Below are 12,704 nucleotides of genomic sequence, written 5' to 3'. Positions count from 1 at the left end.
AAGAAAACCCTCAAAAAACCAACATTTTCAAGAGTAAATAGACCAACTTTTTTTCAGATTTTTTTTTTGCCCCCAAAAAATTTAACTTAATAATAAAAAAAAAAAAATCACCAAAAACGTTTAAAGAAAGCATGTGTTCCAATCCTGTCGACCGCAGCTTTTCTTTAAAAATCTGGACTTCAATAAATAGAAAATCCAGCCGTTTAAAGTTTTCTGCCCCTCACAAAAATAACATCATCCTCGAAAACAACACGAAAACCCAGTTTGGCTTCATCATGAGTAATTTGAAACTTCCAGTATATATTCTTTAAAATACTTTTACTCTGAATGCAGGAATTTGACATAATGATGTAATAGAAAATTTTTTGTAATTAATACTTTTATGTTAGTAAATTACTCATAATTATGAGATTATTTTGTCAATATTTTAATATGAAAGAGAAGTCAAGTGTTTTCAGTGAATGTTCCTTTAATGGTGTGTGTGTGTGTGTGTGTGTGTGTGTGTGTGTGTGTGTGTGTGTGTGTGTGTGTGTGTGTGTGTGTGTGTGTGTGTGTGTGTGTATGTGTGTGTGTGTGTTTCTCATGTTGTGACTGTGTGTGTGTGTGTGTGTGTGTGTGTGTGTGTATGTGTGTGTGTGTGTTTCTCATGTTGTGACTGTGTGTGTGTGTGTGTGTGTGTGTGTGTGTGTTAATGAGCAGCACAGAGATGTGTGTAAGTGAGAGTAGAGGAATTTAAATCCGTCTGTCTGACCTTGATAAATTGTGCATAGGGCTGCCTGTGTGTGTGTGTGTGTGTGTGTGTGTGTGTGTGTGTATGTGTGTAACTCATGTTGTGACTCTGTGTGTGTGTGTGTGTGTGTGTGTGTGTGTGTGCAGTAATAATTACTATTCCAGTGTGCAGCAGAGAAATCAGCCTCCTCATTAGTCCTCGCTGACCTCCACCGTTTTAATTTCTCTGCTAAAGTTTTAATTTCAAACTTTTTGATCTGTGGTTTCGGAGCGAAGCCCCTCAATGAATTCACTCGAGACTCTCTGCTCTTTTTACGAATGTAAAGCTGCAGGAAGCGCCACTTTAAGTTTTTAAAATCCGCACGTCTCATCAGATTAAGATCGCAAACCGGAGGCTGCGGGGGACCGGGGCCCTCATCGATGCTGCGGATTCATGTTTGCCGAGGTCACGCTGGGCGACTTGTCCGCTGCCGGACGTCTGAACACAAACCGACTCGGAGCCTCTGAGGATTCACTCGAGTCCAAATGAAAACACTCGGGACCGCCTGCAGGTCTCTGTGTTCGGGACTTCGAGAGATGGCGGCGTCTGCACAGATAATTCAAATCCCACTGAATCCAGAAACGAGCTGCAGAGTCCATCGAGTCACAGACGGAGGACCCGAAAACTAACTCGACTTCTGAAGACCTGACTGAACACCTTCAAGTCTCAGGCTCCGAGTCCTAAAATCCTGGACAATTAAAAATGTCTCATGGTATTTCTTTGAGACAGAAAACAAATGAGAATTTTTTTTCTTTATACTTCTTCTTGTTCTTCATAATTTATTTGATTTTTTCATGATGTGTTTAAAATTTGCACAGCTGTGACGTCAAATGTGTTTTTAACTGTTTCATCTCGTCTAAGCCTGCAGTTTCAACTGATATGATTTTATTTTTTAATTTACTTTTCTCATCAACCTGTTTTTTTCCTATCACAAATGTTTATTAATAATTTTAATAGTAATAAACTTTATGTCATACAAGAAATGCAGCCCAGTGTTCTTTACAACAATAAAAAATGACATGCACCGAGTGCTTCACATTAAAAGACATAATAAAACCTGCAAATTAATATTTTTTTTAATGTTGTGTTTTCTTCGTGTTGTTTGACCACTTTTAAGTCAAAAGCTAAAAACGTTCCTTTTCTTCGCAGCTGCTCCGCCTGCTGATGACTGCAAACTTACTGTAATTTAAACCTGATTTTAAATCATTTTAAATGATCTTTTAATCTTTGCACCTCTTGTCTGCACTTTCCCTGTTTTTCATTATTTTTATTTCAATTTTTTTCGGCATTAATTATGCTATATAAGTACTGTTATTATTATTATTATTATTATTATAAAAAAATGATGAGGTTTCCTTTATTATCCAAACCTTTAAATGGACTTGTAATGTAAATGTAACCAACATGAAGTTGCACAGACAGAATCGCTCAGAGTGAAACTTTGAAAACTTCCTGTGATTATTTATAGTTTCTTCTGACCTGATTGTAATTAACACGCAGACATAATGTTGTTGTGTTTATCAGCTCTGATGAGACGGCGGGGAGAATTATTAAATGTTATAATCTACATATACGACACACCGTCCTGCCAGCAGCTTCAGGCAGAGACTCAACTCTGCCACATGACGGGAGGACAGGAGGACAGGGGCCCCAGACAGACATGTCTCTCAGATTTAAGGACATTTCTAGGTTTTTAGGAAATTTCAAGGATTTCAGCATGTTTCTCTGAATTTAGGACATTTCTCTGATTTTAGGACATCAGTGTCTCAGCTGTGTCCTCTGTCGGGGGTGTGGGGGATCCTCCTCTGGCTCTTTTTTTGATCAACAAGCTCTATTTTGATGCTGTTTTATGTCTCTGACACCTTATGGAGACTAAAAGGACAAAAACTATTCACAGAGTCAGTCACTTTATTTTTATTGTCCATTAGAAAATGTTTGGGGGCCCCTGAGGCCCCTGTCAGGGCTGTCATTGAGTATCGGTGGCTTTGAGTTTTTCTTCCACTCACACTAAGTGATATTGGACTGTTGAAGCTGTAGGGATTAACTCCATAGTGACTGATCATCGTGTGTTTTATCTGAATGAGTGTGTGTGCAGTCTGAGAGCAGAAAGGCATGATGGGAGGAAGGTCAGTCCTCAGTCTGAGCATGTTGAAGGACGACGCGTCTCTCTTTAAATCGCCTCTTTGATCAATTGCTCATTAATGCACAAAGTTCAGCCGTCAGCGTCAGACGGAGCGCTGCACTGAGAAAAACAGCTGCCGCAGCACTTTCAGCCCGAGTTTCAGAGTTACACACATTGGCCCGCTCATCGTGACTCTGACGCCGCCGGCGATCATCGTCTGCTCCTCCGAACCGAAAGAGAAGAGTTTGAATCTGCGTTTTGAGGCGGAGAGAGCTGCTCATCATGAGGACTCCCTGAAAGCCGTCTGCTGTTTGCTCCTCAGGTCCCCTGACCTCCTGACGGCGTCTCTTTAATCACACTCACATCATGCAGGAGACACAGATTTACTGTTTAGATTTAACCCTTAAAACTGGATCAACATCGTGTTTGTTATTCTGTGTTCAGACACCTTTCACAAGCGTTTAAAAAACTGAAATTAAGATAGTTGGTTTGATTTCTTTTGAGCAACATGGCAAAAAATGTACAAAAAATTTGAAAAAAAGGTGAAAGAAAATAACTGAAAATTAGCTGTGCGTAGATTTTTTCATTGTGCTTAAGTATTTTAATATTTACACATGATAACTTTTACTGTTTGTAACTTTTAAGAAGAGACTTGATCTCAGTGGGACTTACCTGGTAAAATATGGATTTGATAAATAAATCAATTAATCATTAGTAATTATCCACAAAACAAAAAAGAAAGAAAAAGATTCCAGAAAAATAGATTTATAATTCGCATATTTAAAATTGTTACTGATTTTTTTCTTAAATTTTATTTTTGCACTTCCTTTCTTTCATTATTTTATTATTATTATTATTAATAACAATAATAATAATAAATCAAAAATGGTATTCAACATGATAAAATAATGTTCCCATTTAATTGTTTGATTGAAATCAGGTGATTTTATTTCAGACACACATTAGCTGATATACCTGACATGATTTATGTCATTCAATAGATGAATTTATCGTCTGAATTCACAAACGTGATTGTTGTTGTTTTCGAGTCGAGATGATGACATCGGTTTATCAAATAAGTGAACTTTAGATTCCTCCACGTTGTCGAGGCGTTCATGGGACTGTAAAATAGAAACTCTTTTTATTGACAGTTTAGATGGTGCTGGAGTTGCTTTTTTAACCCTTTCTTTCTGAGACCAAAAACAGCAGAGCTGAGGTGTCAGAGTCAGATGAAACGACTCTCAGGTGAGCTGCAGGACGAACACGCTCTGTATTGACAAACAGTGTCGGCACCGCCGCTCGTACGTGATTCACAGAAACGAGACGCCATCAGCAGTTTCTGTGTGAGACAATATTTCACTTTATGAGCTGAATCAGCCTCAAAACTACAGAGCTGTTTTCATTCGCTGCCGTCAGCACAAACAAAACACACTCTGCCCAAAGACCATCTGAGTCACGTCCTGACTGCGAGAATTAAAATGTCACAGAGCGTCAGAAACACTGTCACCTCTCTGCAACGCTCCTCAGGGACCAGGAACTGCACCGAGCCCTGCAGGAACAACACCGTGCCCTGCAGGAACTGCACCGAGCCCTGCAGGAACTGCACCGAGCCCTGCAGGAACTGCACCGTGCCCTGCAGGAACAACACCGTGCCCTGCAGGAACTGCACCGTGCCCTGCAGGAACTGCACCGAGCCCTGCAGGAACAACACCGAGCCCTGCAGGAACTGCACCGAGCCCTGCAGGAACTGCACCGAGCCCTGCAGGAACTGCACCGTGCCCTGCAGGAACTGCACCGTGCCCTGCAGGAACTGCACCGAGCCCTGCAGGAACTGCACCGGGCCCTGCAGGAACTGCACCGAGCCCTGCAGGGGGATGTCAGGTGTTTTTGGCGCCGTGTGGTTACCTGCTGTGTCTTCTTGCAGCTGAGGTTCGGCGGGCTGAAGGCGTGGATCTGAACACACTGCTGATTGGGCGACCACAGCCAGGTGTTCTCCTCCTTCCACCTGCGGCACTCCGTCTTCCTGCTGCACCTGAGAGACAAACACACGGTCAACAACAGCGGCGGAGGAAAGTAACTGAGTACATTTACTCAAAGTACTGCACTGAGGATCAAATCAGAGGTACTTTACCTGAGCATTTCTATTTTATGCTGCTTTATACGTACTTCTACACTGTGGTGTTCTACTTTACTGCAGTCAAATACCTGAGTACTCGTCAGTCTCGGGTGAAATATTTTCCAAACTTAACCCTTTCAAACCTGGAGAGACATCACTGTTCATGTGCTGCTTTCAGACAGAAATGTTACTGGAATTGTACTTTTTACTAATTTCTTTTTCATTTTTTGGTATTTTTTCTTTCAGTGCTCGTTGCCTTCTATGAAGTAATATATATATATATATATATATATATATATATATATATGTGTGTATATATATATATATATATATATATATATATATATATATATATGTGTATATATATATATATATATATATATATATATATGTATATATATGTGTGTGTGTGTGTGTATATATATATATATATATATATATATATGTATGTATGTATGACTTTTATTAAAAATGAAGAAACATTATTTTCTGTTGTGAACTGTGTTGTCTTGTTTTTATTAACCCTTTGACCCCTGAGCAAATGGCCTTAATGTGTTTCTGGAAAAAAGGCAACGAGTAACTTAACAAAAAAATGACCTGAAATTGGTATTAACAAACAAAAAAGACTTGAAAAAAGTGCTAAAATATATACATAAATATAATCGATGGAGAGTTTGTTAAACCCTCACACACACACACACACACACACACACAGACACACACACACACACACACACACACACAGACTCACTTTCCCTCCAGGACACACCAGCCGCAGTAGGGATCCTTCATGGAGACGCAGGACTCGCAGTCCTTCTTGTCGTGACACTCCTGAACAGGAACCTTTGTGATCTGCAAACACATGACAGGCTTTTATTGTGAAGGAGCTCTTATTGTGGATAACATGCAGGAGCTAAAGAGTAACAGGTCACACTGAGAGGAAAATAAAGAAAAATCTATTTTTTTTTTAACTTTTGTGTGAAAATTGAGGAAGTCAAATCTGAATTTTGACTTCCTCCAACAGAATATCTTCATTTTTCTCATAAATTGAATTTATTCAAATATTGGATTCTGTCAGTGACAGAAACAGTCTGTCAGTGACAGAAACAGTCTGTCAGTGTCAGAAACAGTCTGTCAGTGACAGAAACAGTCTGTCAGTGACAGAAACAGTCTGTCAGTGACAGAAACAGACCATTTTATTGGACGCACTTTGACTTTGACTCTGTTTCAGTGTCCTAAGACTGCTGCTCCCATCAGACACAAAAACACGAGAAAATAAGAGTCCAGGTTGAGAGAAACCGAAGTTAATGGTGTTTCGTGATCTTCCTTTAACGTCCTCTTGTACGGGGACGGTTTGGGTGACGTGATGTTTTCGTGGCGAGCGTTTTGGAGGCAGCTGTGTGAATAATTTCCCGGGCGGCTCTGACTGAAATGAGCAGATGGAAAAAAAGCTCGAGTGTCGTCACTTGACTTGATGAAAGTGAATCGCTCTCTTGAAGTGCATTCTAATTAATTCATTTCTGAATCAATAACATCAATTTCACTTTCAGGCGTGTGGCGGCGAGGAGCGATGGCGGGCGCGAGATGAAAGGACAGAGGAGACAGATGAAGAGAAAAGGCGGAGGAGAAAACAAAGAGAGGAGGAATCAATGGCTGACTGCTGGGCGCTAATGTAGACGGATGTATCGGCGTTAGTGCGACGAATGAATAGATGATCAAACGGGACGGAGAGAATAAATGAAAGACTCGTTAAGCGTGAGACGAGAGCGCAGAGGTGAGCACATGAGGGAGCCGCTGACCTTCTGCGGCGGATGGATGGATGGATGGATGGATGGATGGATGGATGGATGGATGGATGGATGGAGAGTGCAGAAATGAAAAGAAGAATCGATGAGCGGCTCTGACCTTTTTCTCCGTGGTGATGTACAGGTGTCGCAGCCCGGAGTCCAGCAGCAGGTTCTTGTTGACTTTGTCTCCGGTGACGTCGGCCGGCGCTCGCCCGTACACCTCGGGATGATCCGACAGGTGAACCTTCAGCACCTGCAGCGAACACACACACTGCATTAACCCTTTAGTTCGTTTGGTAGAGCTCTCTCTGAGTCAGCGGGAGATGACAAATGTGTCACACGCGAATACGAGGAAAATGAAATAAAGCAAATAAGGAAAGATGAAGAAAACCTCTCCGGTGGCGGTGCCCAGGAACGCCACGGCGTGCCCCATCTCCACCGCCACAGCCACGGCGGTCATGTGACTTTTCCGGGTCAATGGGGGCTCCGATGTGAGGGCGAAGTCGGCCTTGCTGGCGAGCGGCGACGGCAGGAACTCGGCCCCACATTTATATCTCTCTGCCATGTTGTTCTGACGGAGCCGAGCAGAAATCACATAATACAGTCATTTTCCTCAAAAGTTTTAGGGGATTTTTTTGCCATTTTTTTTCTAAACATTTTTGGAGATTCTTATTCTTTAAAATTTTGGGTAATTTTTCTGTTCTTAAAAAATCTTAGAGACACACGCACGCACGCGCGCACACACACACACACACACACACACCATCACCTGGTTGCTGCTGCTGCACAGCTCCTCAGACTTGGAGGAGTATGGCGAGTAGACGGCGGCCTTCTCGTTGATGATGCCGTTGCGGCTGTAACAGGCTCCGATGATCTCCACCAGCCGCTGGTTGATGGAGCGCAGAGGGTACATGCCTGCACACACACATGCACGCACACGCACATGTACACGTACACGCACGCACACGTACACGCACGCACACACGCACACACACACACACACACACACACACACACACACACACACACACACACACACACACATTTCCTCTGATAATCAAATCCAAAAACATCTCAGTCCAAATTTTCAAAAAATCAATTCAATTCTATTTGGATTTTTAGGGATCTCCTAAAATGTGGGATCATAAAGGATTCGTATAAGAAAGAAAACTTTAGAGAGATTTAAAGGTTTCAGATATCGATGCCTCAGACAGGAAGTCACCGCTGCAGAGTCTAATGGCCACAAATTAAGATGAGTGAATCACTGACACAGAAAATAAAAGAAATCAAACTTTTTTGCAGTCAGCCAAATATGATTTTGGTTGAGACTAAATGAAATCTATAAGAAAATACAGATATTTTTTTAAATAAAAAAATATACTACTACTATTACTATTACTACTACTACTACTACTACTACTACTACTACTACTAATAATAATAATCTAAAAACTGCAATATGAAAAAAATACATTTTAAAAATGCTCAAATAAAAATTAGTAGAATAAAATAAAGAAAACACCAGAGATGATGATGATGATGATGATGATGATGATAATAATAATAATAATAATAATATTTTTTCTATTAGATTCTTTTGAAAATGGCAAAAAATCTGTATTTTTGATCACTAAATGGTTGATGACAGATTTGTCTGGATGAGCAGAATCATTTCTGCACACTTTGGAAAATAAGTTTCCTTGCAGCTGTTTTGGAGCTTTACGCTCGATTTTTCCAGATGTTTTGGAAATGTAGATGTTTCAAATTTTCATTTAACGACTTTTCGCCCCTTTGTGTCTCACTCTGCACCAAAAAAATAATCTGTTTTCTTTGACCTCACGGCCAAACTTTCCACCAGATTTAACTGAAATATTTAGTTTTTGGACATTTTGCACTCATCACTCATCAGGCGGCGTGAAGACGTACACAAGGCTGAAGAGGACGCGTCTTCGTCAGAACTGAAGGTCACAAACAGAACTTTATCCGAGGCTGAAACCGCTCCGTACTTTCCTGACCGCGTCATCGTCTGAGCCAGAACTTCACCCGGCGTCGCCACGTACGCAGCCTGAGAGACGAGAAAAAGAGCTCAAAGATATTCACGGTATAAATATGTATTTCTATCAGATATAGCAGAGGTACGGTGAGAGAAAGAGGACACAAAGAAGGTGAACCCGACCTGAAAAATAGCTGAGAGAGCGAGAGAAAAAGAGAGACAATTATCCCCCCAAAAATTAAGGAAGACAAAAACCTATTTTCATAATGATCAAAATAATATAATTAAAAATGTTTTACAAAAATATGATTATCAAATTATCATATTTTTATGTTTTGTTTTGGTTTTTTTTTGTTCAATTATTTTGTGTTTTTTTGTTGTTTTTTTTGGTGCTTTTGTTATTGCTTTGATGTAATTTAAAAAAAAATGGGGATAAAGAATTAGACAGAGAGAATCCCTAAAATGATCAAAAAAGGGAATAATCATTATGACTAATGATTAATAAAATAATGATTATTAAAAGTATTTAATTAAAATTGCTTTACACTATATATATATATATATATATATATATATATATATATATATATATATATATATTCATTAATATTTTCTATTTAACACTTTTTACACATTTTGTTAATGCGTTTTTTTCTTTTTTTTACTTTTCTTTTTTTGCTTTCTGAGGTTTTCGGAGCTCAGTGCTGCTGTGTTTTCAAAAAGTACTTCAGTTTCAGACAAACTCTAAATGTAAAATTGTTTTTTGGAGCCGCAGCTGCTCTTCAATAAACCGCCGACAGACCACGGTCGCCATGGTTACCTGAGCTTTGTTGTACTTGTTGGAGGTGCTGCAGTTGAGCTGCAGCTCCGTGTACGAGTAGTAACCCTGGTCGTCCTCGCACATCCTGGAGATGAAGGTGAAGTTCTTGGTGTCCTGAACGCCGAGCGTCCGCGAGAACAGGAAGTACACGAAACCGCCGTCCTTGAAGGCGAAGCGGAAGTCGTGGAGGTAGCGCAGGACGAAAGGGTTCGCCTGCACCGCCGACGCCTCGATGATGCTGTCGAACACCACCCAGTCTCCGTAGTCCTGCAGGATCCGGGTGGAGATGAGCTTGGTGCTGTCGTGGCTGCCGTAACCTTTTCCCACCTGGAACAGAAGAAGACTCGATGATCATCCAGCACCTCGTAACGACGCGACTGAATCTGTGCGAAGAAATCAAATCACTCATTTCCCTCGAAGACGCCAATTTCATTTCTGCATCCTCGACAATTACAATTTAATTACGTTTGTTGATGTGACGTCACAGATGGAGGCGATCATTAATATTCACTGTTTCAATTTACCTCAGCGCTGATGGGAATACTGTGTGTGTGTGTGTGTGTGTGTGTGTGTGTTTGTGTGTGTAAAAAATTAACTTTTTTCTAGAAAATAAATTCACCTGTGAAGGCATGTTTTTTTTTGAAAACCACCAAATATTTTTAAAAAAGATTTTTTTTTAAAAAAAAAAAGAAAAATCACCAAAACCATATAAAGAAAAAGAAATGCCAAAAGGTTTTGAAGGTAAAAAAAAAATTGGCAAACGTTTTTAGAAATTACCAAAATTTTGTAAAAGAATAAAAAAAATCATCAAAATGTTTAGAGAGAAAAAATCATCTTAAAAAAAAGAAAAATGACCAAAACACTTTAAGTATTTAAAAATCACCTGAAATTCTTAGAGAAAAAAATACAAAAAAGTTTTAAAGAAAGAAAAACTTTTTAAAAATAACCAAAAATATAAAAGGAAAAAAAACCCTCAATATTTCATCGATGTTTGGAAGGCATGTTTTCTTTGAGAGGTTTTGGTGATGATGCTCTGTCAGATTTCTGAGGTGAAGTAACGTTGATGTGAACGACACAAAAGTGACCTGATGGTGTCATCCTGAGTGTGAGTGTGTGTGTGTGTGTGTGTGTGTGTGTGTGTGGTCACCAGGAAGACGGTGAAGTTGTCTCTGTCCTTGGTGAAGTAGGACATCACTCCCACCACGGAGACGCCCTCCTCGACACTCGCCACGTAGGATTTCTCGCCCTTGTTGTCGCTGAAGTAGAGCAGCTGCTCCACGTTGCTCAGGTTCCTGAGCGAGCAGATTCCTCGGTAAACGCTGCCGCACACCACCAGCACGTCCTTGTTCTCCTGCACCAGCAGCAGCTTGTTGTGGTTGTCGGTGTCCGTCGCCTCCTCGCAGGTATCGGTGACGGGCGGCGTGCAGTGCCGGTTGTCCCGTTTGGGGCCGGTCTCGGTGCGGGACTCCACCTCCAGGTCGGGGCTCAGCTGGTGCAGCGAGTTGACGGCGCCGACGTAGAGGCGGCCCGTCCGCGGGTCGCTCACCACGTTGTTGATGAGGGTTTCGGAGAGGAACTGTGACGTTTCACCGCTGGAGGGGAGGACGCAGAAGGTTGCCAGGGTGACAAAAAGCCACGCCCACCACTGCTCCATCATGTCTGGAGGAAAAAAAAGAGAGGAATTTAAAAAAATATATATATATATAAAGTAACACAAGCAGGGCTGCAAATAATGATTCTTTTATCATACATTCATACTGATTTTTTTCAGGTTATTCTAATAATTTCCAGGTAATTTTCCAGGTTGATCTGAACTAAAAATAGAAAACTGCACCAACACATTCAAATCTAATGAATGATGTCATGAAACAATTACAACCACAGAAATTCTGTGAAAAAAAAGAAATGTTTTACAAAATCTTGCAACCTTTTATGAATGTTTTCTGTTTAATTTTTCACACAATCTTTCCACTGCAGGAGAACCATAGAGGAGGAGGAGGAGGAGGAGGAGGGGAGAGGAGAGGAGAGGAGAGGAAGAGAACAGGAGGAGGGGAGAGGAAGAGAGGAGGAGGAGGAGGAGGAAGAGAAGAGGAGGAGGAGAGGAGGAGAGAGGAGAAGGAGGAGGAAGAGAAGAGGAGGAGGAGAGGAGGAGGAGAGAGGCAGTAAAAGCCTAAGAAGTGAAAAGAGTTTCTGAGGGAAGATTAGATTAAAAAAGGCAAAAGAAGAAACTCTGTGTGTGTGTGTGTGTGTGTGTGTGTGTGTGTGTGTGTGTGTGTGCAACAGAATGTGGTAATTAGTTGTGTGACACACTGAGTTTCTCCTTCCATTAGTCTGGATGTGTGTGTTTAATTATCGCAGCGTCCTGTGGCTGTAAAACACCACCACAGTGCACACACACACACACACACAGTGTCACCTGTGGGATGTGACAGAGAGCGTCCTCACACACTCTGTAGCAGCGTCTTCGTCCCATAAATCAAAGAGTTAAAAGTGTCGCTGGTTTCAGACGTGGAACACCGAGGCCCACAGCTCTCCCTTCAACAGTTTTAGTGACTTTTAAAAAAACAATTTTTCGTTATTTTGTTTTTGGCAATTTTGTTTCTAGTTTTTTTTTGCAATTCTTTTCTTTATAAATATTTGTTGTGATCTATTTAATTTGATTTAATTTTTTTCCTCAAAACCTTTTGGCACTTTTAAAACATGGTGATTAAAAAAAGAACAATAAAACATGCCATCAAAGGCGATTTCATTTTCTAAAAAAAAGTTTAAAAAAAAATGTTTTTCTTAAAAATTTCTGGAGATCCCCAAAAATGTGGGTAGTTGTTTTTGGGCATCTTTTAAATGATTTCCTTGCTCCTGTTCTTAAAGAAAACCTGCCAAACTAAAAATCACCAAAATGACACAATCTATCACAGTCGAAAATTATTGTCGGATTTTCCACTTCTGATGGTCCTTGAACAAACTGTTTGGAACGAACGCTTCATGCATTTTTCTGAGTCGCTCAGAGAGGCTCCAGAAAAAATATCTGTAGCTTTGAAGAAGTTCAAAAAAAGAATAATATTAAAACTTCCACCCCCTCCTCTGATAAATAAAGGAC

At 40.6% G+C, this 12,704-nt stretch overlaps 1 protein-coding gene across 2 annotated transcripts in view; it reads right to left on the bottom strand.

Moving 5' to 3' along the window:
* The window catches only part of LOC121966678 (plexin-B2-like), a 166,042-nt gene that overhangs the window by 39,117 nt on the left and 114,221 nt on the right, over positions 1–12,704 (bottom strand). For both annotated transcript variants that reach the window (XM_088072664.1, XM_088072665.1), the window contains 8 exons: positions 10,755–11,266; positions 9,608–9,934; positions 8,721–8,859; positions 7,564–7,709; positions 7,186–7,365; positions 6,913–7,047; positions 5,759–5,859; positions 4,797–4,923 (listed from right to left, as the gene is read on the bottom strand). In XM_088072664.1, the coding sequence (XP_087928790.1) occupies positions 4,797–4,923; positions 5,759–5,859; positions 6,913–7,047; positions 7,186–7,365; positions 7,564–7,709; positions 8,721–8,859; positions 9,608–9,934; positions 10,755–11,264 (1,665 nt within the window). In that variant the 5' untranslated portion in view covers positions 11,265–11,266. The remainder of the gene's footprint in view (positions 1–4,796; positions 4,924–5,758; positions 5,860–6,912; positions 7,048–7,185; positions 7,366–7,563; positions 7,710–8,720; positions 8,860–9,607; positions 9,935–10,754; positions 11,267–12,704) is intronic.

The sequence above is a fragment of the Plectropomus leopardus genome, chromosome 22, assembly GCF_026936395.1.
Source record: "Plectropomus leopardus strain MGB_pleo_1.0 chromosome 22, ASM2693639v1, whole genome shotgun sequence".
Lineage (NCBI taxonomy): Eukaryota > Metazoa > Chordata > Actinopteri > Perciformes > Serranidae > Plectropomus > Plectropomus leopardus.
The sequence above is the reverse complement of the archived record's forward strand: the minus strand, read 5'-3'. Positions and strand labels throughout refer to the sequence as shown.